Source organism: Nipponia nippon, unplaced genomic scaffold (assembly GCF_047370975.1).
Source record: "Nipponia nippon isolate SJK-2023a ecotype South Korea unplaced genomic scaffold, ASM4737097v1 scaffold_2, whole genome shotgun sequence".
Lineage (NCBI taxonomy): Eukaryota > Metazoa > Chordata > Aves > Pelecaniformes > Threskiornithidae > Nipponia > Nipponia nippon.
The window spans coordinates 52,900,977-52,923,507 of NW_028262336.1; the positions used below are offsets into that span (position 1 = coordinate 52,900,977).

The 22,531-nt window shown below is 38.8% G+C and overlaps 1 protein-coding gene across 1 annotated transcript; it reads right to left on the bottom strand.

The window, feature by feature from the left end:
- Positions 1 to 6,251: 6,251 nt before the first annotated feature.
- Positions 6,252 to 16,046, bottom strand: LOC148055785 (uncharacterized). The gene is made up of 4 exons (XM_087758457.1): positions 15,944 to 16,046; positions 12,313 to 12,660; positions 11,055 to 11,158; positions 6,252 to 7,602 (listed from the first exon to the last, which is right to left on the bottom strand). Exons 1-4 carry the CDS (start codon positions 15,990 to 15,992, stop codon positions 7,423 to 7,425), a joined length of 681 nt encoding a protein of 226 aa, XP_087614583.1. The 5' UTR covers positions 15,993 to 16,046; the 3' UTR covers positions 6,252 to 7,422.
- Positions 16,047 to 22,531: the final 6,485 nt, after the last annotated feature.

The window sequence follows — 22,531 nt, forward strand, 5'->3', positions numbered from 1 at the left end:
GATGTAGGTACTCTATGAATGTCTGATGCCTAGACTCGTAATTAGAATCACAGAATCATAGAATCGTTTAGGTTGGAAAAGACCTTTAAGATCATCAAGTCCAACCATTAACCTAGCGCTGCCAAGTCCACCACTAAACCATGTCCCTAAGCACTACATCTACATGTCTTTTAAATACCTTCAGGGATGGGGACTCAACCACCTCTGTGGGCAGCCTGTTGCAGTGCCTGACAGCCCTTTCAGTGAAGAATTTTTTCCTAATATCCAACCTAAACTTCCCCTGCCACAACTTGAGATTTCCTCTTGTCCTATCACTTGTTACTTGGCAGAAGAGACCAACCCCCGCCTCACTACAACCTCCTTTCAGGTAGCTGTAGAGAGTGATAAGGTCTCCCCTCAGCCTCCTCTTCTCCAGGCTAAACAACCCCAGCTCCCTCAGCCGCTTCTCGTATGACCTGTTCTCTAGACCCCTCACCAGCTTTGTTGCCCTTCTCTGGACATGCTCCAGCATCTCAATGTCTTTCTTGTAGTGAGGGGCCCAAAACTGAACACAGTATTCAAGGTGCGGCCTCACCAGTGCCGAGTACACGGGGACAATCACTTCCCTGGTCCTCCTGGCCACTATTTCTGATACAAGCCAGGATGCTATTGGCCACCTTGGCCACCTGAGCGCACTGCTGGCTCATATTCAGCTGGCTGTTGACCAACACCCCCAGGTCCTTTTCCACCGGGCAGCTCTCCAGCCTCTGTTCCCCAAGCCTGTAGCATTGCATGGGGTTGTTGTGACCCAAGTGCAGGACCTGGCACTTAGCCTTGTTGAACCTCATACAGTTGGCCTCAACCCGTTGATCCAGCCTGTCCAGGTCCCTCTGTAGACCCTTCCTACCCTCCAGCAGATCGACACTTCCACCCAACTTGGTGTCATCTGCAAACTTACTGAGGGTGCACTCAATCCCCTCATCCAGATCATAGATAAAGATATTAAACAGAACCTGCCCCAATACTGAGTCCTGGGGAACACCACTTGTGACTAGCCGCCAACTCGATTTAACTCCATTTACCACAACTCTGGGCCTGGCCATCCAGCCAGTATTTTACAAAGAATACACCCATCCAAGCCATGAGCAGCCAGTTTCTCCAGAAGAATGCTGTGGGAAACCTTGTCAAAGGCCATACTAAAGTCCAGGTAGACAATATCCACAGCCTTTCCCTCATCTACTAAGCGAATCACCTTGTCATGAAAGGAGATCAGGTTAGTCAAGCAGGACCTACCTTTCATAAACCCATGCTGACTGGGCCTGATCCCCTGGTTGTCCCGTATGTGCCACGTGATGGCACTCAGGATGATCTGCTCCATAACCTTCCCCAGCATCGAGGTCAGACTGACAGGCCTGTAGTTCCTTGGATCCTCCTTCCGGGCCTTCATGTAGACGGGTGTCACATTTGCTAACTTGCAGTCAACTGGGACCTCCCCGCTTAGCCAGGACTGCTGATAGATGATGCGAAGTGCCTTAGTGAGCACCTCCACCAGCTCCCTCAGTACCCTTGGGTGGGTCTCATCTGGCCCCATAGACCTGTGTGTGTCTAAGTGGTGTAGCAGGTCAATAACCATTTCCCTTTGGTGTATGGGGGCTTCGTTCTGCTCCCCATTCCTGCCTTCCAGCTAAGGGGGCTGGGTACCCTGAGAACAACTGGTCTGACTATTAAAGACTGAGGCAAAGAAGGCATTAAGTACCTCACCCTTTTCCTCTTCTTTTGTCACTATATTTCCCCCTGCATCCAATAAAGGATGGAGATTTTCCTTAGCTCTCTTTTTGTTGCTAATGTATTTATAGAAACATCTTTCATTGTCTTTTAAAGCAGTAGCCAGTTTAAGTTCCAGCTGGGCTTTGCCCCTTCTAATCCTCTCCCTCCATAACCTCACGACATCCTTGTAGTCCTCCTGAGTTTCCTGCCCCTCCTTCCAAAGGTTGTAAACTCTCCTTTTATTCCTGAGTTCCAGCTAAAGCTCCCTGTTCAGCCAGGCCGATCTTCTTCCCCGCCAGCTTGTCTTTTGGCACATGGGGATGGTCTGCTCCTGCACCTTTAAGATTTCCTTCTTGAAGAATGTCCAGCCTTCGTGGACTCCTTAAACCTTCAGGACTGCCTCCCAAGGGACTCTGTCAACCAGGCTCCTGAAGAGGTCAAAGTCTGCCCTCCAGAAGTCCAAGGTAGCAGTTCTGCTGACCCCCCTCCTTCCTTCTCCAAGAAGCAAAAACTCAGTCATTTCATGATCACTATGCCCAAGATGGCCTCCAGCTATCACATCACCCACCAGGTCTTCTCTGTTCACAAACAACAGGTCCAGTGGGGCACCTTCCCTAGTTGGCTCCCTCACCAGCTGTGTCAGGAAGTTATTTTCCACACACTCCAGGAACCTCCTAGACTGTTTCCTCTCCACTGTATTGTATTTCCAGCAGACATCTGGTAAATTGAACTCCCCCACGAGAACAAGGGTTAGTGATTGTGAGACTTCGCCCAGATGCTTATAGAATACTTTGTCCATGTCTTCATCCTGGTTAGGTGGTCTATAACAGAATCCCACCGTGATATCTGCCTTGTTGACCTTCCCCCTAGTTCTTACCCATAAACACTCAACACTATCATCACCATCATTAGGCTGCAGACAATCAAAACATTCCCTAACATAGAAGGCTACCCCACCGCCTCTCCTTCCTTGCCTATACCTTCTGAAAAGTTTATAGCCATCCATTGCAGCACTCCATTTCTGTGAGTCATCCCACCATGTTTCCGTGATGGCAACTATATCATAGTTTTCCTGCTGCACAACGGCTTCCGGCTCCTCCTGTTTGTTGCCCATGCTGCATGCATTGATGTAGATGCACTTCAGTTGGGCTATTGCTCCTGCCACCTTTCTGGGGGGAGAAGCCCTAGTTCCTATGTGTCCATTCTCAGGCGCTTCTGTGGTTTCTAACACATCCATAGCCCTTGAGTCTTTAGTGCTGCATGGTTTTCCATCCCCTACCTCCCCTGAGATGGCAGACTGAAGGACCTTGCTAGCACATCATCCCTCCAATGTTGGTGTGCCACCCCCAGGCTTATCTCTAGCGAGCCTCGTTTTAGCCCTTTCCCCCTTCCAACCTAGTTTAAAGCTCTTTCAATGAGCCCTGCTAACTCTTGTGCTAGGATTCTTTTCCCCCTTTAAGACTGGTGTACCCTGTCTGTTGCCAGCAGGCCTGGTGACATGTAAACTGACACATGATCAAAAAACACAAAATCTTGCCGGAGACACCAGGCTTGAAGCCAGGTATTGATCTGCTGGCTCTTTCTGTGTCTTTCCTCATCATTCCCTGCAACTGGAAGGACAGAGGAGAACACTACTTGTACTCATGATCCCTTAAGCAGTCGTCCCAAGGCTCTGAAGTCTCTCTTGATTGCCCTTGGACTTCTAGTTGCGACTTCCTCATTGCCTACCTGAAAAACCAATAATGTGTAGTAATCTGAGGGCTGTACCAGGGTAGGAAGCTTTCTCTTCACGTCTTTAACCCAGGCCCCAGGGAGGCAGCAGGCTTCCCTAAGGAGTGGGTCCGGTCTGCATATTGGGCCTTCTGTTCCCCTCAGGAGAGAGTCTCCTATGACAATGACCCATCTTTCTTTCTTTGTGGAAGCGGTTTTGATGCCAGGTGTAAGCTGACTTAACCTTGGCGACACCTCTGAGCTGGATGTACCATTGTCCCCATCATTGGTTCCACTTTATTCCTTCAAGAGAAGTTCTTCATATGAACTTCAATAGCCGTCCTTTCTCATATCTCACTCTAATGTATCCACACTCTAAATGTATTTATACATAATACATCTTGAAATCTGTAATTACTGTTAAACTCCTAGTGGAGCATATATTTAATAATCCTTAATACCAGATGAAGTAACTGGAAGTTACTGTTTCAGTTGCTCTTTTCCTTTAGCTTGTCTCTGTGTTTCCTGTCAGAGTATATATTCAAGAGATTTCAAGGTAAACTAGAGTCCTACTAAAATTAGCAGCTATGTCTCCAGTTCCCTGAGGGCTAAGACTTCATCTTTTATATATTAGGTCATAAACTTGAGGCTCTTGTTTCAAGTCATTTGGAACTGAAGATACACATGTGGTCCAGAGGGCCCTGGACAGGCTGGAGAATTGGGCTGAAGAGAATCTCATTGAGTTCAACAAAGGGACATACAAATTCCTGCTTCTGATTCACACAGAAGGACCTGTGGTTACTGGGGTCAACAAACAGACCATGAGCCAGAGATGTGCCTTCATGGCAAAGGCGGCCAACAGCATCCTGGTCTGCATTAGGTAGAGCATTGCCAACAGTTCGAAGGTGGTGATCCTTCCTCTCTAGTCAGCAGTGGCTAGACTACATCTGGAGTGCTGGGTCCAGTTCTGGGTTCCCCAGTATGAGAAGGTATGGACTTACTGGAGTAAGTCCACTGCAGGCCCACAAAGATGATTAAGGACCGGAACATCTGACATATGAGACGCTGAGAGAGCTGGAACTATGTAGCCTGGAGAAGGCTCAGGGGGATTGTATGAATTTGTATAAATACCTGATAGGAAGGAATGAAGAAGACAGAGCCAGGTTCTTTTCAGTGGTGCCCAGTGACAAGAGGCAATGGGCACAACCCGAAACACAGGAGGGTCCATCCAAACATCAGGAAACACTTTACTGTGAGATCAACCGAGCGCTGGGACAGGTTGCCCAGAGAGGTTATGGAGTCTTCCTCCTTGTAGATATTCAAAAGCCATCTAGACATGGTCCTGTGCAACCAGCTCTATTTTACCCTGCTTGAGTAGGGGGGTTAGAATACATGATCTCCAGAGGTCCCCTCTAATCAATGGTTCTGTGATTCCTTGACTTACTGTAGGATCAGCATTTCATATCAATATTAATGTTCTTAACACTACAAAGTGCAGTTTTTTTAAAAAGAAGTATAAAGAGAAAAAAGTGATATTTCACGTGTCTAATGTTAAGAATTGTGTGTGTTCTAAACTCATTCTGAATTTGGTCTTGATGTTTCATTCTGTGCTAAGCTGCCATAAAAATCCATGACCTTGCTGGCTACAACATAACAAATAATGTCTTTTTACTATCCTTGTGCTGCTGGTGTTAGATGATGGAACGTATTACCTATTACCTATTACTTGTTTTCAGCCCCCAGAACTTTCTGAGTATTTAACCTTTCAGACTGGAAGCTTATGTCCAACTTCTTTGGAAACACTATGTAGAAAATAGCTTAGCTGTTTCTGAGAACCATGTGAAAAAGTGCAGAAATCATGTTGACCTTCATTTGAAGGGCCATTGATCTGAAGTGGAGGCAGTGTTATAAAGTGGAAAGAAAACGGCCACATTCAAGTATATGAGTTATCTAAACGAGATGCTTTTTAAATGCACCTTCTAGTTATGTCTGCTAGATTAGGTATGAATTCTTGTCATTTTTGCCAAAACGCCAGAGCTTGAAGGTTTCACTGAATGCATTGACCTCTTTGTGCTTCTTCTACTTGAAGGTGGCTTTGGTTCAGTGACTGCTGCCTTCAGTTCTTCTCTTCATAGAGCTGCATCTTTTGCTTAGATGGACTTTGCACCTCACATTTTAAAGGATGGAATGGGTATTTTTCTCTCCTCTAAATCTCCATGTTAAATGTATAAATATTCCCTGTATTTAACCCCTTAATATTTAACCCAATTTATAATTTTAACTTTAAAATGAAGAGTTAGACATATATTATATGGAACGAGGATTTTATTTTTAAAAGATTCTTAAAAAAAGAAATTTGAAGTGCAGAAGTGCAATTGAAGTGAAGAGATAGTTTTACTGGAAAACAAATTAGTTACATATTTACATTCCACAATTAGAGTTTGATTTACTGACTCTGGAAACATAAATATGTATGACTGCAGATCAGTTCCCAGTTTAGGTAGAGGAGGAGGGAAGACCATTGTTTAATTCCCACTGTCTAAATAAAAAAAAAAATTAAAAAAAATTCTTCATGATTGTCCTCCCCCTCTCCAAATGCTCAAGCACAGTCTATCTGTCCCTCTGAAAGTCACATTTCACTTTTTCTAAATGTATTAGCCAGCACTTTCACCAAAAGGAATCAAGTGCTAAGATCAATTTCTTAAATGAAAATTATTTGGCATCTTTACTGATAGAATAAGGAAATATATTAGAAAAAGAGGCTAGTGATGAAGTTGAACCTGAATCCAGCTAGCAGCGTGTATCCACTTCTTAATGTCTAGCCCTAAGTGTCAAATATATGACTTGCTGTCCTCTTTTAAGTGAACAGAGTTTACTCACTTTTTATAACTGCTGCACAATTAACGTAGAAGACTGTAACCTCTGTCATGTTATTCTATGAACCGTTTCCTTTCACATAATATATTTTCAGTGGTAAGCAAATTTGAAGCACAATATTCAGTTTGCAGTATTTGACTGGGAAAAAAAATAATGTTCAACAATTTAAATATTTTGTAAAAGGTTTAATTTCCTTCAAGTCACACATACATAAGTATACCAAGGCAACACTTCATTACTATGCAAATTATGATAAGCTCTTTCTATGCAGCTTAGTTCTATTGCTGTTAATTACACAGATTCCACAAGTATTCTAAGCACTTTAAAGGAAGTTTAAAAGGCACTTTTTAAATCCAAATACTTTATATTAAGCAGTAAAGATAAGCCCTACAGCAGTAAAGCTATATCTATGTGCCTATCTACACGTCAAGATGATTTCAGTAATTAATGTTTCTTCAGAAATCATATAAGTTACAACTTTTAAAAACACATTAAGTATTTTCATTCTGTTGAGAGATGCACGTACCCAATATGCATTACATGAGTGGCATAGCTGGCTAAATAGCTAAGAGTGGAAGAAGTTGCAGGGATTTGTAAACGTGGGGAATGTGTAAGGAGTTAGAAATAAGGTCAGACAGTGCACTGGGAGCATGTGAGGAATTCCTCTCTGACAAACTCTTCTTTAAATCTGTCAGTACAGTGGACAGATACTGTATTACAGAATTGCATTTGTAAAGCAAAGAAGCTGTCTTAACCTGGATAAAAACAAAATTCCAACTGTGTTCTTGTGCTTGAGGTAGAAAAAACTCTGACTTGGGGTCAGAGTTATTGGCATTGAAAAGAGGTTTGAAACCTTTAGCTTTTACAGTATTTTGATGATAGTTACATACACTAAAGCTCATTTCATTTGTAGCTGCATGGAGTGGTAAATTCTTTAGTTTGAAAGAAATACATGAACAGATGAAAAAAACTTTAACAAAAAAACATTCCCAGTTAATGATTTGTGTGTATGTTTCTTTTCTGCCTTGATAGAAGTACCACACATCACACATCCTCATATCTTAGTTACAACTGCACACACCTTGCTTTTCATACCATTTTCGTTCCAATGCCACTGAAAGTTCTTACTAGTGACATATCTTCATATTCTTGATTAAAACCATTATTAACTGATCTGGATGGCTGGTCATAAATCCATTCACTTGGCAGGGTAGCACTGCTATCTGTATTTCTTGCCTCATTCTCGCACTTCTTACACCACTGGTGAATCTGTTGCAATATTCCACAAAATATATTATTAAGCAGTAGAAATGTTTCCATCAGATACCCCATCTTTTCAGAAAACATATGGCTAACGTTACTAGGATAGGAATCCAGCATTTATTCTGATTTTTTTTAAGTTGTTATGGACATCACAGTCAAAATGAAACTTGGAAATACTAGTTTTAGCTACACCTTCATAATTGACAGACTATTTTTTATTATTATTAATAATAATAAATAATAATAATAGTAATAGTAAATGTTAGTGATATGTAAGCTAAGATACTAATACCTATGTAGTTATTGTTTGATAGCTTATCTGGTTCTAACTTAATAAACAAGTGGAATATGGTCAGATGTGGGACATTATGATACAGCAGAACAATTATCTTACATTTTGGTTTAAAATAAGAGTAAGAACTAATATCAAACAGTGTTAATTTAATTCAGTGAATTAGCTTCTTATATGCTGAATTCTAAGCCTTTACAGGTTGTTTCATATGATACTCAACAGGCAGAAAGTGTGTCCGACTGTATACCAATGTCCAACTGTATACCAATGATTTCATTTAATACCTCTCCAATTCCCAGTGCTATCATTGAAGATGTCTGTGTGTTGTTACTTTAGAAAAAAATAGAGCATGCGAGTGGAGGGAGAGACATTCTTTATTCTTACGTAGCATAAACAATTTTTTTTGAGAGCGGATGAGATGGGTGTCTTCTTTTGGGGAGAATCCCCAAGCGACCGCTCTAATGGTTTCTCCATAAAACAGACACACCTGTCACGCAGGTGTCATTGGGATAGCACATTCCTGTGCCCTAGTCTGGACTTGGAAGCACAGGAAAAGTTTTGCAGAAGTAAGAAGCAAGGGAACAGGTGAGAGGACTTTAAACTCAGAAAAGGCAGGTCAGACCTCTTCCTGAGGTTAGCAGCTCCATACAGAAGCTTCCTAAAGGACTTAACCAGCCATGACATGCTGGATTTAAGCAGTTGCCTGTAAGGGCCAAAGGGCCTTTGAGTAATCTAGTCCCACTTTCATTAGTTTACACTCTGATTTTGATACAATATACATTTACATGACAGGAAACATTTGTCATTTAGCAAAGGAATGACCTTTAAAAGTTATAAACTTCCTAACTTTATAAATTTCAGTGTCGGTCTGTGTGGTGGGTTGACCCTGGCCAGCAGCTGAGCACCCACAGAGCTGCTCACTCGCTCAGTCCCCCATTCCCAGTGGGACTGGGGAGAGAATATGAAGAACAAAAGCAAAAAACCTCATGGGACAAGATAAAGACAATTTAAAAGTGAAGGAGAGAGGAAAAAAAGAAACCCAACAAAAAAACAACTGATGCAGAGGAAATCGTTCACCACCTTCATCCAGTGGACCAATGCCCAGCCAGTCTCTGAGCAATGGTCACCTTGGAAGCAAAAAACTCCCTTTGCTCTTCTTCCCCTACCCCAGCTTTTACTGCTGAGCATGACATTATGTGGTATGGGATATCCCTTTGGTCAGTTGGGGTCAGCTGTCCTGGCTGTGTCCCCTCCCAGCCTACCCCAGCCTACTCACTGGGGCAGCAAAGTGAGAAAAAGAGAAAGCCTTGACGCCATTCAAGCACTGTTCAGCCAAACCATTGGTGTGTTATCAACACTGTTTTAACTTCAAATCCAAAACACAGCACCATGCGGGCTGCTATGAAGAAAGTTAAACTCCATCTGAGCCAGACCCAAGTAGAATTTGCTACTGCTTGCTAATTGTGCTCACAGTGACTCATTTTATGAGAGACTAGGCTGGCTCACTTTGTATATTCAGATGTGAAACGGCTTCTGGCAAGCTTCTGCTGCTATTGTATTTTAGCAAGGTTTACGTCTCTCTCTGGTATGAGTTTACTGTTTCCCTAAATACACATACCTTGTCTCCTCCTGCCTGAACTGTGAGAACATTTCTGGTTTTGATGTGGCTTTGAGGTAACAGTACTTAACAACTGGTTACTAAAGAAAACAAAACACAAACCTCACTTGACCTATAAGGGCAATCAGATACCGTAAATGTCTTTGTAAGTCTTGTAACTTATGTCACTGGTGCTGAGTCTTATATCATGATGAAGTTCTTGGCTGTGTGGCCATATCAGCAGAGAGGGAGCTGTTGCCACCATGCCAGGTTCAGTGACACTGAAGTAGCCTCTTTAAACTGCACAAGCTGAGAAGGAGAAGACAAGCTAAAGGAAATCGTGCCTTTCAGTCAGGACTTGGCTACCTGAAAGATCTGTCTTTCTGGACTTAAAATAGCTATTGGTTTAAAACCAGGTTGATTCCTCAAGAGCTAAGTTTTCTTCCTCTAAGCCTGTTAAGTTTGGTACCTATTCCTGTGTTTGTGAACTTTTAAGAAACTCCACAACAGTGGTTTTGAGGAAAGACATTGGTGAAGCACAAGGAATTTTTTAGGTTCCATATAAATTATAATCTTTGAATTACACTTGCAAGTAAGGACCTTGTAAATATAAGCAGAGCATGCTGTACTGTTGAGGGTTAGGCATGAGTGTAGTGCCATCCATGCCTTCAAAGACTGTGATGCTCATGTGTATCAAGTTAGCTCAGATTTCTTCTGCTCATGTTTATTTCCTTCCAAATGGTTTCATTTACATAGAAGTTATTCCCAAGTAGGATCAAAGTAGAACTATTCATTAATAGCTGGATTTTTATGTTTTCGTTCCATAAAAAATAATGGATTAAAATGATTATGAAGTTTTTCCTGAAGTGGGGAACAGAGCCATAACTAGGAAAGAGGGAAGGATTATTAAAATATCATGGGAAGCATAAGAAATCACCCTGGGCTTAGACAATTTTGTATAAAAAAATGGTTTTTTTCTTCTCTTGCAAAATATTTTCAAATTTCAAGTTGCCAGGGTGCTGCACTGCTGGCCAGGTAAATGTCAGGCAGTGGCCCATACCAACTAGTGGGTGGGAGTGGGCATAAAACCCTGGCATGACTCATTGGCTGGCCGGAACATGAGTAAGACAAAAGATGAGCAGTCATTGATATGTGTCCAGGGGAGCTCATGAAATTAGGAGCTGGAGCCCAGAAGCACAGAGGGAGCAGGATGTGTTTCAAACTGCTAATCATTTAGGTAATTTTTTTCTCATTCTCTTTTGTTTCCAGGTAAAAGTAAAAAGTTCAGCCAGCAACATAGAAAATAGCTTCCCAGTTGTCAGGAAGCTCAGAAACAAGTAGATATAATTTCTCTATATGTCACAGCTTCCTTTTTTTGTTTTCATGGCCATGACCTCAAAACATTCACAGGCAGGGGATTATACCTCTAACTCTTTAGTTAACAAAACAGAGTGACTTTTTACATTACCACAGGTGCTTATTCAGGCTAATCTGCTTATCATTTCTTTCCATCAGAAGATGCCACCCATCTTTATGTTTGTAGTATTTATTTCTAAAAATATTACTTACACCGAAAGCTATGATAACTGTGGTGACAAAGATGGTGTATCCAAGAAGAAGGAACCAACTCCACCAGGGCTTATCTGATCTTATACAGTCTTTGCATTTGAAATCTAAAACAAAGAGAAAGAAAATTAAGTCTTTGAAAAAGAAAAAAATGCTACTTTTCTAATAAGATTTCATTTGAAGGATTAGTGAGGATTGACCAGGCAGCAGAGCTGTCTTTATTTTTATCACATTTTCTTTCACTGTTTTTTCAGGCTAAAAGGTTAAGCTTCTCGTGAGAGAAAAGTTGTCTTCTTTTTACTTCAGACATGAGATTTTTGAACATGTTATAAGCTACTTACAAAATGGATAGTAAACAAAATTCTCAGTTTATTAAAAATGGCATATCCAAAAACATCTTTATTACGTAGCAAACACTTAGGTAATGATGAAAAAGCCAATCTAACTAACAGTTATCTTACTAAGTCTCAGACAATTTTTTCTTCTTTTTTTAAAAAAACTAAACCAAATATAAGCTTATGGTGTGATAGTCAGAAGAATTTCATTGGCTGCTGTGTTTTTTTAGGGACTCAGAAGAATTGCACTGGATAATTGTTAAACATAATGTGAAATCTAGTATGAGAGAGATGCTTCGTGGCATTTAGCATTTACTAGTCTGGAAAGTCCACGTGGAGAAAACTTGGCTCATCTGAAATAGTGTATCTTGGTCACTGAGGTCACATCCCCAGCAGGATTACAGAAACTGGATTCATAATTTGAGGATAGGGGAAGAGTTATACATATTTCAAAAGAGACCATTGGCTTATAAAGAGTGAAGAAAATGACAAAAAATATAATGATAGATTGTTGGGGATTTGATTTTTTGTTTGTTTGTTTTGGTAAGGAGTAAAGATCCAGCAAATGTTTGTGAAGAATATTAAGAAAAACTATTTTTTAATCTATATTTACATAAAATTTAATTAATGTTATGTATAAAATATTTAGAATATATGAAATACAGAATCAATGTTCTACTACACAGTGAACTGGTTTAGATCCAAAGAAAAATCTCTGTCCCTGAGTAGTCTGTCTGTCCAGCTGTATAAATGGTTCAAACAAAAGATGTGCCTTCCCTCCCCTACTCATACGACTGTCGGCTGCTTTTTCCCACCCTTCCTCCGCCAGAGGTGAGTGGTGGCAGAGAAGGCAGCAAGGCTGAAGGAAAATTGAATTCACCTTGCACACATCAAGTCAGTTTCTGTCACTCCCAAACGCTCCTTACCATGCACTATAAGCTTGGTGCCATTTCCACATTTGCTCTGGGTTTTCTGAGTTAACGTCACGTCGCAGAAATAGGAATTACTGGAGTTCTGGTCAACATTGCTCAGTTTTAAGATGGAGAATCCCCTGAGGGTGTTCTTTGTAATGTGTACCCGTGGCCTGCCCGTGCCAGGGATCGACTGGAGGCTCTGCTGGTTGTGGCAGTCGGGGCCTTTCCTCCAGTACACGACTGGCTCCTCGTTCTCCTCACTGGGGTACTCAAATACACACAGCATCCACACCGTGGAGTTAAGGAGCACGCTAGCATCTTCAGGGTATTGCACGACTGAAAGCTCTGGCCCACTGCTGGCTGTAAGGTGTAAATAAAGGCCATTCAAGTAAACAGAGGTATGCTCTCTTAGGAAGGGTTGTCTTGGCCAGCTGAATACATAGGCATAGCTGATATTTGGACGTACAGACAGCCACAGCTATAAGCATGTATAGCGAAAGGTGCACAAGAGTGAGGCAAACAACAGTTTTGCTACTGCCTTCCAAGAAACCAATGCTGCAGTCAGCATTCAAAACAGAGTTAGAAAGACAGTCATTAACTTTGCCTAAAGATCATGTATCAGATAAATTACATGTAGAGTACAAGAACTGCAAGCCCAGAAGGTGACAAAGTAGGAGTTGCAAACAGAGCAGAGGACTAGATTAAATTTGCATATAGTTCCTAATATTCTTAAACTTTTGGGATGCCATCATAACAAAGCTTTGCTCTAGGAAATTTCAAACAATATTTTCAACTTGCAAAAGCTTCTAGAAAAAATACACATACTTTTACAAACTTAAGGTGTTGTTCTGCAAGTGTCTGCACTTCATCTAAATGTTATGTTTCCTACGTATACAACAGCTTCTGGCTCAAATTTTATTGTCTCTGTAAAAGTTTGTCAGATACATTATTTAGACAATTAATAATGACTTAATAGTCATTGGGCATATTAAAGTTCGTATGAAAATGAAGGATGTAACTAAAACTCATTTCAGCAACAATTTACTGAAAAAGCTCTGAAAATACCTTTTTTTCTGATCAATGTGCAAAACTGAAATGCTCTTTTCACATTTGCTATGTATGTGCTTATAGTATTTTTAATGAAGGAGTTTTACCAGGAAATACATATTGCCAATAGCACAGATAAAATTTGCAGTATGAGATAGTTATGTCATTATTAAACTAATGAAAAGATGTGAAAAATCTATTTCCATGCTGTGTGTTTGAAGGGGATCTGGGGGAAAATGGCAGTTACAATTGTTCTAGAGATCAATATCAGAATAAAAGCCAGTATTATATTAAAATGGAATTAGACCAAAGGAAACTAAAGATCATTATTACCTTCATTAAAAGTAATGTTAATGCTCCATGAATTTTATCCTATTATTTCAATACATCATTATTTAAATATTTGCATGCCCTTTGTTATGGGCAAGAATACTGGAAAAAAAGGAAACATAACTACAGCTAAACAGAGTAAAAATTAAAAATGAAATAAACACAACAGTAATGAATACTTTAGGAAAAAAGAAATTCTATGCTTGTGTTAAAGTAAATACAAGGATTATTCGAGATTACTCAGGCTCACTGCTTGAAATATTTTCCATGGAATCTCAAAACAATCTTCAATTTCCATAATTTTTCAGCTTTGGTAGTTCCTGACATCACATCCCAGAGTCTTTGGGTATTTTTTTGATTTTTCAAGTAAAGCCTTGTATGGATACTCTGTACACATAAACTAACTGTGTACAGTTAATGCAGAAGGATGATGAGTCCATAGATAGTGGATATCTTGAGAGAAAATTCTTGCACATATACAGGCAACAATGAGTAAAATGACTGGGAGCATGCCGAAGTAAATCTATTACTGCTCTTTGAACAGCTAAAAGGAAAAAAAAGGGCAAAAAAGCGCTGCGAGCCAGACAATACACCTCAAGAAACAAATCTGATACTAATTGAAAAGGATCCAGAAGGCTAAACTGATAATGCATTTAGATATTTCCTCTTCCAGAGGCAGTCACTAGCCAGTCTAAAAGTTGGCAGGCTGCAATGTCTGCGTTTTCTCCCTCACCACAGGCATGATGGCATGAGCCAGCTCCTGGAGGTCACTGAAGTGCACTTTACTTAGGCAGCCCTCAACAGGCGAATAGTTTGAAAGGGCTTTCCAGGCAGCGTAGTGATGAACTCTTATGGCTTCTTGTGAATAACAGAACGATCCCCTACTTGACATGTATTTCAGGTCACGTCTCACTCTTTTTATCACCTGACATCACTAAACTTTATCTGCATTTGAGTTTTGAAATTTTAATTAATAAATCACATGACATTATTATACTTTAAACTCAGTTATTTATACTTCAAATATCCACATTTAAATGCCTACACTTAACCATACTGTCTCTTTGTAGTCAACAAACAGAAATAGTAACTTAAAGGAAAGATTAATTTCATCCCAATCACAACAAAGGTTTAAGCAGATAAAATATTTGTTTGGGTTTTTTTTAACCGTAAAAGCACCTATTTCTCACATAGAGTAATGAGTTCAGGAGAAGACATTAAAAATTCTGTGAAACGAATCTTTTCTTTTCCATCTGAGGACAAAAATCTAGATTTCCATCACAAATGTTCTTGGATTTATGGAATTGCTTTCAAATGAAACAGTTTATCATCTTTTAAGTTTTACATCTCCATTTTTATATGGAGTATAAAAAATTGGAAAAACATTACTAAGTGCAGACAAAACATGATTTAAAAATATAAGAACAAATCAATAAGATGTTTTAAAACAGATGGTTACTCCTATTTTTATATAGTCATTCTTTTTAGACTTTTTGTCTTTTGAATGTATATACTAAGAAATATATGTCCAGAAATGACTGGGCTGTACTTGAAAGAGATTCCTGAAAGCTAATACATTTTAAAATGGAAATAATCCAGAGGAGTTTCTGGGATACACCTTTCATTTGGGTGAAAAATAAATATCTTAAAAAATCAGTACATTACATTGATAGCAATATTTCACTACCGACAGAAAACCAGTCTCACCTCAGTCTATGAAGGAGAGGTAGCTAACTTTGTGAAAAGAAAAAGATGGCTCATATCTGAAATATCTTTTGCATTTTCATCAGACTATACAATTAAAAAAAAAAATTAGTCCCAAATAACTTTTTTTTCTTTTAAATTTTTTGGTGTAAGTGAATACATACACTTTTAAAAGTACTCCAAGACCCAGTTTTATAAAAATCCTGAAATAAACTTAATATGTTGTCCAGTTGACCTGTATATAAAAATATCAGTATAGATTCCTAACATGCAAAAATGAACCCATATTTTTCTCCTTTTTCAGTCAGATGTAATTTTAATTTTGTCAGTCAGGTGTAATTTTAATTTCTATCTATCTACTCTTTTAAGTACTTTTATACTTTTTTCCCATTTTTACTTTCCTCCATAAAACTGCACCTTGAAGACTTTACAAAGTAAAACTGAGCAACTGACACTTTCATCCTTGCTTAAAATTTAGCTCTGCCTTTCTTGATCAGTTAGGGTTTGGAGAATTCTGGGGTAAAAAAAAGAAACCCGAACAACTACCCCCCTTGCTACTTACCTGCAAATTGAGCAAAGTAAGATATTGTAATTAATATACCAAGCCGCATCGTTTTCTTGGGATTGCTAATGCAGAGGTTTTAAAACCTCAGCCGAGACTAATGATACCACAGCTTTCAGCAAGTAGTTGAAAAGTAAATTAAAGCTCTCCTAAAAACATGTTTTCAACCTTGTTTCTAAGGGGAGGTTCTTGTGGTTTCATTCACTGTAACTATTTCCCTTTCTACCATCACACTAATAGTATCAGAGTTTCTAATATCATAGTTTCAAACTGAACTCCACTGGGCCTGTTTTTCCATTCTGAGCATTTTCTTCAGATGACTAGGAGGAGGATCAGTTTCGTATGGCAAATTTACTCAAAGCTGACCATCTGAAAAAAAAAATACAAAAAAAACCCCCAAGATTGGGAGCAGTGGTTACAATGTAATGCAGCAAAGTTTGCAATAGACACCCAACTCTGACGCTCTTGCTCAAAGTCCCGTTTGTGTCTTAAACACCACATAGATGAAGATGACTTTGCTTTATCTAGTATTGGTCCAATTTGACAAATCAAATATACCACAGGAATGGTTCAGAAGAAACATTATTTCTCTTTGCTGAAATGATACTGAATGTCTAATTATCATCCTGCAGTCCAGGATACATGAACATTAGCTGCCAAAAACTGTAGCATGGCAAAGAGGGCAATGTAGTTACCCTCCTAATACATACCTTCTGAATTTACAGGAGCCCATTAGATTAGCTAACATCCTTGTAGGCCCTTGTATAGACTATTAAATTTCATCCAGCAAAGTTACCCCTGGGCTTAACTAAAACTTGTTTTCATCCAGCTACACTGCCTACAGATTTGAATGTCTGTGTTTGACTAAGAGATAACTTCCATGGAAATATTCAGTTTTGATCTATGAAGGCTTTGAGAGATAGAGAATCTACCAACTGAATGGTTAGCTGCTGTGATGACTAATCACCGTCACTGTGAAAGGCTGTATCTTCATTTGTATTCTGATCTCTGTCTTCAGCTTCTCATCACTGAAACACATTTGACACCTCTTCTAGAGCCCTTCTAAAAAAAAAAAAAAGGAGGTTCTAAAGATGATACTTACACATTATATAGGATTATCTCCTGATATTCTTTAAAAAAAAAACCAAACAAATGCATGCAAGTCTCCTGCTGTAAGACATCTCCATCCTGGAATAAGGTATCTGATTCTGTTTCTTGTGACTGGTATGCTTTAAAGCTGGACTCCTTAAAACCCCTTTATTCAGCATTAAAATCAAATTCCTACTCTTCTGCCCGCCCCTGGGTCTTGTTTACAGATCCAAGGATGTTCCTCCACAGAGTCATACTGGGAAGTCACTGTCAGCTGATTTTCTACTTGAAATGTTATGTATCTTTTCAGAGTCACTGCTTTCTAAAGAGGTACAGGTATATTGCACATTCCTTAAATAGCATTAAGGCTACAAGCAAACCCTGCATCTTTCCAGTAGATGTTATTTAATGATGTCTTCTCAGTGACAACTTTTAGAGATGGTTGTTAAACTGATCTGAAATCACTGATTGTGCCCTCTAATAATTGTAATTATTTGCACTTACATCTTAAAGAATTCTATTCTCTTAATTCACATTCAAAGGTACGTCTCAGAAAAAAAAGAAAAAAGTGTTACCTCATTTTGTTATCATCAGATAAACAGATGTATTTAATTATTTTTACCAACATCTGAGTATAAGAATATCTAATTGGATATGATTCTTATTGATCACATCTGATATTAATTAGGTTGAACAGAGAAACAAAAAAAGTGCAAAACTCTTCAAATTTCATGTTTCTAGATAGTAACTCCTCAGATAACACTCTGTTTTTATCTATAAAACTCTGAACAACAGTGATAAAAGCCCTATAAGATACTGACTTGAAGAAATAACTGATTCAGAGAAAACTGATCAGACAAGCGTAAGTAATTTAATGCAGCTGGTCTAGGAGTCACATGTGCATCTAAGCAGCTGTTCAGTATCAGAACAAACAAGGTGGGTTTTTTTTTCCCTGAAAATTAATTTAATTAATCAGATAGTAATAGAGTTATTCTATACTCTAACTCAGTGTTTATATCAGTGTCTTGATCCAATGAATTTGGCCTAGCTAAAGTTTAACCTGGTTCTAGTCATATGTAATTACGATCATGCTGAACTATACTAAGTAGAATTTCAGGCTGTAAATAAGCATTGGTTTATTGCCTGAGTATTCAGCAAACAGAAAGGCTTGTCTACAATTGTAACTAACTAAGCCATTAAAAATTGCTATTTTAATTGCCTTGAAGTTTATGTGTTAATATTATACAAGGCAAAAATTATATACTACCTTTCTAAAATACTAGAGAAAATTGCTAATGAGCTGAAATCCTTCCAGAACTTTGAGTTTCAGCTAACCAAAAGATATATGTTCATACTTAATGATAAGCATGTGCTTAAGTCTTTTTCTATTCATTAAAGATGTTTGAGAAGAAACTATGTCCCATAGGAGTGATGTGCATGGGGCATAATCATTTTCATGAAGAGAAATCAGATGACTTTTGTACTTAGCTATGCAAGTGAAACTTGTGACCAAGAAAATACAATGCAAGATTTGAAATAATGGAGAGTTCAAATAAGATGAAATCTAAAAATGCTCTTTTATGGCAAAGAATAGGAACTATTAAAATGTCATTGCATAAGAAGTGCTTTTACTCTCTAGCACTGGAGAGATATTGATTTTTAAGTATTTTATATTCTTCCTGTGCATGAAATGACTGACAGAGAAGAATTTTAAGAGTTGAAACTTAAGTTAAGAACTGGACAACAGCCTTCTAACTCTTAAAAAGAAGTGCATAATTTTGAGATACGTAAGGATTAGGGGATCGATGTGTAGATCTATTTCAGGACCATCTCATGGTGATAAAAATAAGAATCAACTCTATGAAAATATTAGAAACATACCAACATATAAGTACAATCACATTTAGATTTTCTGTTAGTCCTGTGTGGTTTCTCATTACCAGCTTCAACTATAATTTAAGGGAATTTAGAAACTTGAGTCTGATTACCTGAAAAAGTATCTTTTTAATTTTCTACTGAAATAAGGATTAGATATAGGACTATAGCAATGACAATACCTGTGAAAAAAACCTTGATTCCAGCTGATTATTGTCCTTCCACAGGACTGGAAAAAAAGATGGATGGATTTAATGAACAGGCTGTAGCTCCTCTGGTAGCAGCATTATTTTCCACTATGCTAAGACTTACATGAGTGGTGAGAGTTAAGAGTGTAACTGAATGGCTGCCTCACTGCTCTGTGGTTGCAACCTGGAGGAGTTGCATAGTAATGTCTAAATGAAAAACAAATACACAATCTGCTTTGAAAAGGTATAACGGTGTCACCAAGAGATGAGAAAATAAATTTTGTGCCAATTTCCAACTGAAGCAATGAAAAAGGATAACAAGACATGAAGGAAGAACCAAACAACCTCAGACAGTAATATCTCTTCTCCAGTCCTTATTTGGAGACATTTGTCCATGAGAAGCAATTAAGCATTTTATGAGGTCTGTAAAACTGGAGGTGAATATGGCTGTGAAATAAAATGATGCCTTATAGTTTGACAACTACCCCAAAATAGCTACTTTACAATATAGAACAGCTTAAAGTAGTCATCTCCTTAGCATATCTTAAACAAGTAGCATAACTTGCATTCAATTTATTGTTTAGGTTTATTCATGATAAATTTAGAGTCCAACAAAGCAGGCAAACACTATAAAAGCTTACTAATGGTAAAGAACAGCAGACCTCTGGAATAGCTTCTCTGGGAAGGCTGGAGACATCTGAGAAAGATGGGACAAGCATGTGTAAAGAGTGACATGGATGTAGTGGATCCTGCACTGGCCAGTGGTGGACAACATTATTTGTTGCTGACTACAGCATATGGCCGCAGGATTTCTCTGTGTTTTCTAATTGGATGTACAAGGTGTGAGAGGGTTGCAACAACAGCACAGACTTAGACAACCTACCTGACCACTGAAGGTGCTTATTTTCCAGTGACTGTTCTTGAAAACTTCAGAGAAAATCTGCAGGTTCCCCAGTTAATGCGGAGTATGTAAACTCCTGCTGGGTGTCTCCGTAACGATGCATCGTTTAGCCTAGTAGAAAGTTAAAGGCACTGCAGGATCCTTTCTAATGATAACCAGAACAAAATAGGAGTAAAAATTAAATTCAGAAAGGAAAAGCAAATACTTTGATGGTACCATATATTCACAATTAGGAGAGAAACTGGATGAAATCCCAAGTGAAATATGGGAAGAGTATAGAGTCTTATTTGACCAAACTTACAAGCTTAGTTTAATTATTTAACAGTTTCTAATTCTTATAGTCAAGAGAGGAAATTCCATCAATACTAGAACATTTACCATGTGTACACGTTTCTTTACTAACCATGATGAATTGAAAGTGGCATTAATCATTTGAAATCTGGAAACCAAATTTATGCAGTGTTTCTTTCAATAAGCAGGTATGGATGGAGATGCCAGCAGTGCATGTCAGTAGTAGATCTGTAGCTTGCAAATTGGAGTTAGAGCAAATTGTTTATGAAGTCAGCTGATTTCAGACCACAGGACTGTTGTGTATTACTAATAAATAAAAACCTACTTACTGTTTAAACACGACCATTGGAGGAAAATAACTTTACTGGATTTAAAAAATAAGTGTTATGCAGTTAAGAAAACTGTCTCTTAATGTACGTTACTGGGTGGCATCTTGGCTTCTTGCTTAATCAGAGTACTTGGAGATCAGGAATTTGAGGCTTTCCGCACAGGGGAATCTGGAACCTGCTAGCAGTTCATTGCTCTCTGTGAACACATCTACACGCAGAACTGGTTTTTCCTCTGTGATGAAGTGTGCTTCTACATTCTGGAGGTTTCTTCCATATTCTTTGAGTAGGAGTGGAATAAGCTTGAGACTAAAGCACCTGCATTTTTCTGTCTCCATGTGTCAGGAGTGTTTGAGCTGCCACCATACTCAATGGAAATGTAGTCAGTATATGCAGTGGAGTCTATGAGACACTTCAGCTGACCAGCTGATAGGAGTCTACAGTATATTGAGATGACTTACTCTTCCTGGGGGTTCTTTTCTTGAATCCAGTGCAGAGAGATCCAAAATAGCAATTAAATCTTTAACAAACAACCCAAGCATGACAGTGGCACTAAATTTTAGCAGGCTGCATGAATCAAAATATTTCCACCAAAACCGACATAGGGGTTCAACATTCTGATCCTGGAGATACCCAAAAGTGATAATTCCATAGTTTCACTAATCATACATGATCCTCTGAGATGTCATGTATAGACCCACCCCAATCCTTCACATGTGCTCAGAGGATTCTTAATGTACATGGTCAGCTCTGAACTGTCTCAAAAATGCTATAATGAACATATCATTTCCTGATGTTGTACAGCATTTGTATAAGAAATGGAAAGCTGCAGTCCTTCCTTAGCTTATCAAGGTGAAATTTTGCATTTCACAAAGCTCCCGAGTGCAATACGAATCAAGCTATTATGGAGTCAAAACACCCTTCCTTTGTCTTTCTTTCTCTATCGTGATTCCCTTCACTCTCTTCTGCATTGATGATGGAGACCACATTGAAGGTGGCCCTCTGACCTGGAAATACAATTTACCCTGTTAAACTGAGGACATTTTACTGCGGTGCTTTTCACTGTCTACTGCTGTACCATAGAAAGGAAGCAGTTTATCAAATAGGTAGAAACCAAACTATTTTGGTCTTTATAGATCAATATCAAACCTTTAAAATCCACCTGGGGATCTGAAGGCAGCTAGTGCAAAGCACAAAATTATCATGCTATATATTCCCACTGAAAAATCAATTCAATAAAGAAGCCACAGATTTTTATATTGGCTTTGGTTTCTAATCTGGCCTGAGGTGTAACTACATTTTAGGGTGTCCAGCAGCAAGATAGTCTCAAAACTGTAAACACAAGAGTCCCAGTAAACCAATGAGAATATCTCTTTAGATAGGAGTTATCATATTGAGATGGTAGGACCTTATCACACAGGAAAAAAAAACAGAAGAAGAAAAAGAAAAATACCTTCTTGCACAATCTTGTTTGCACAATGATGATATAACTGTGGTGTAAACTGATGTTACAGCGCCTGAAAATCTCACTGCTTGACTGTAAAAAAACTGGCAACCACATACTCCCAGAGAAATCTTCAGCTTGCCTTATGTTTTGAATCATCTACCCTACCAATTATATTGCAAATTTATTTGAAGCTTCAGCTTCCCAGCTCTTACCTTTTCATTGGTTAAGAGTGCAATAGCCATTGTAAGAGTCTCTCAGTTTCCTGAATGCTACCACCACAGTGAAAACTCTGGAGTAGATGCTCCTACACTTCACAGTCCTGCTGGATAGAGAAAAGCCAGGTATAAGACAATCCTTACATGAGATACAAAAGAATTTGTTTATCAGAACTACCCTTTGAAACCTCCAACAGAAAAGACGAAACCTTTTCAAGAGTAGCTCTGTTCACTGCCAACTCAACAAGTCTTTGCG

Excerpts from the sequence above, each read along its gene's own strand:
- LOC148055785 (XM_087758457.1), bottom strand. The coding sequence starts at position 15,992 with ATGCGGCTTGGTATATTAATTACAATATCTTACTTTGCTCAATTTGCA. Across the intron at positions 12,661-15,943 it reads TTACTTTGCTCAATTTGCAG|CCAGCAGTGGGCCAGAGCTT; the intron begins GTAAGTAGCAAG and ends TACACCTTACAG. Across the intron at positions 7,603-11,054 it reads CAGTTATCATAGCTTTCGGT|ATTCACCAGTGGTGTAAGAA; the intron begins GTAAGTAATATT and ends ATATTGCAACAG.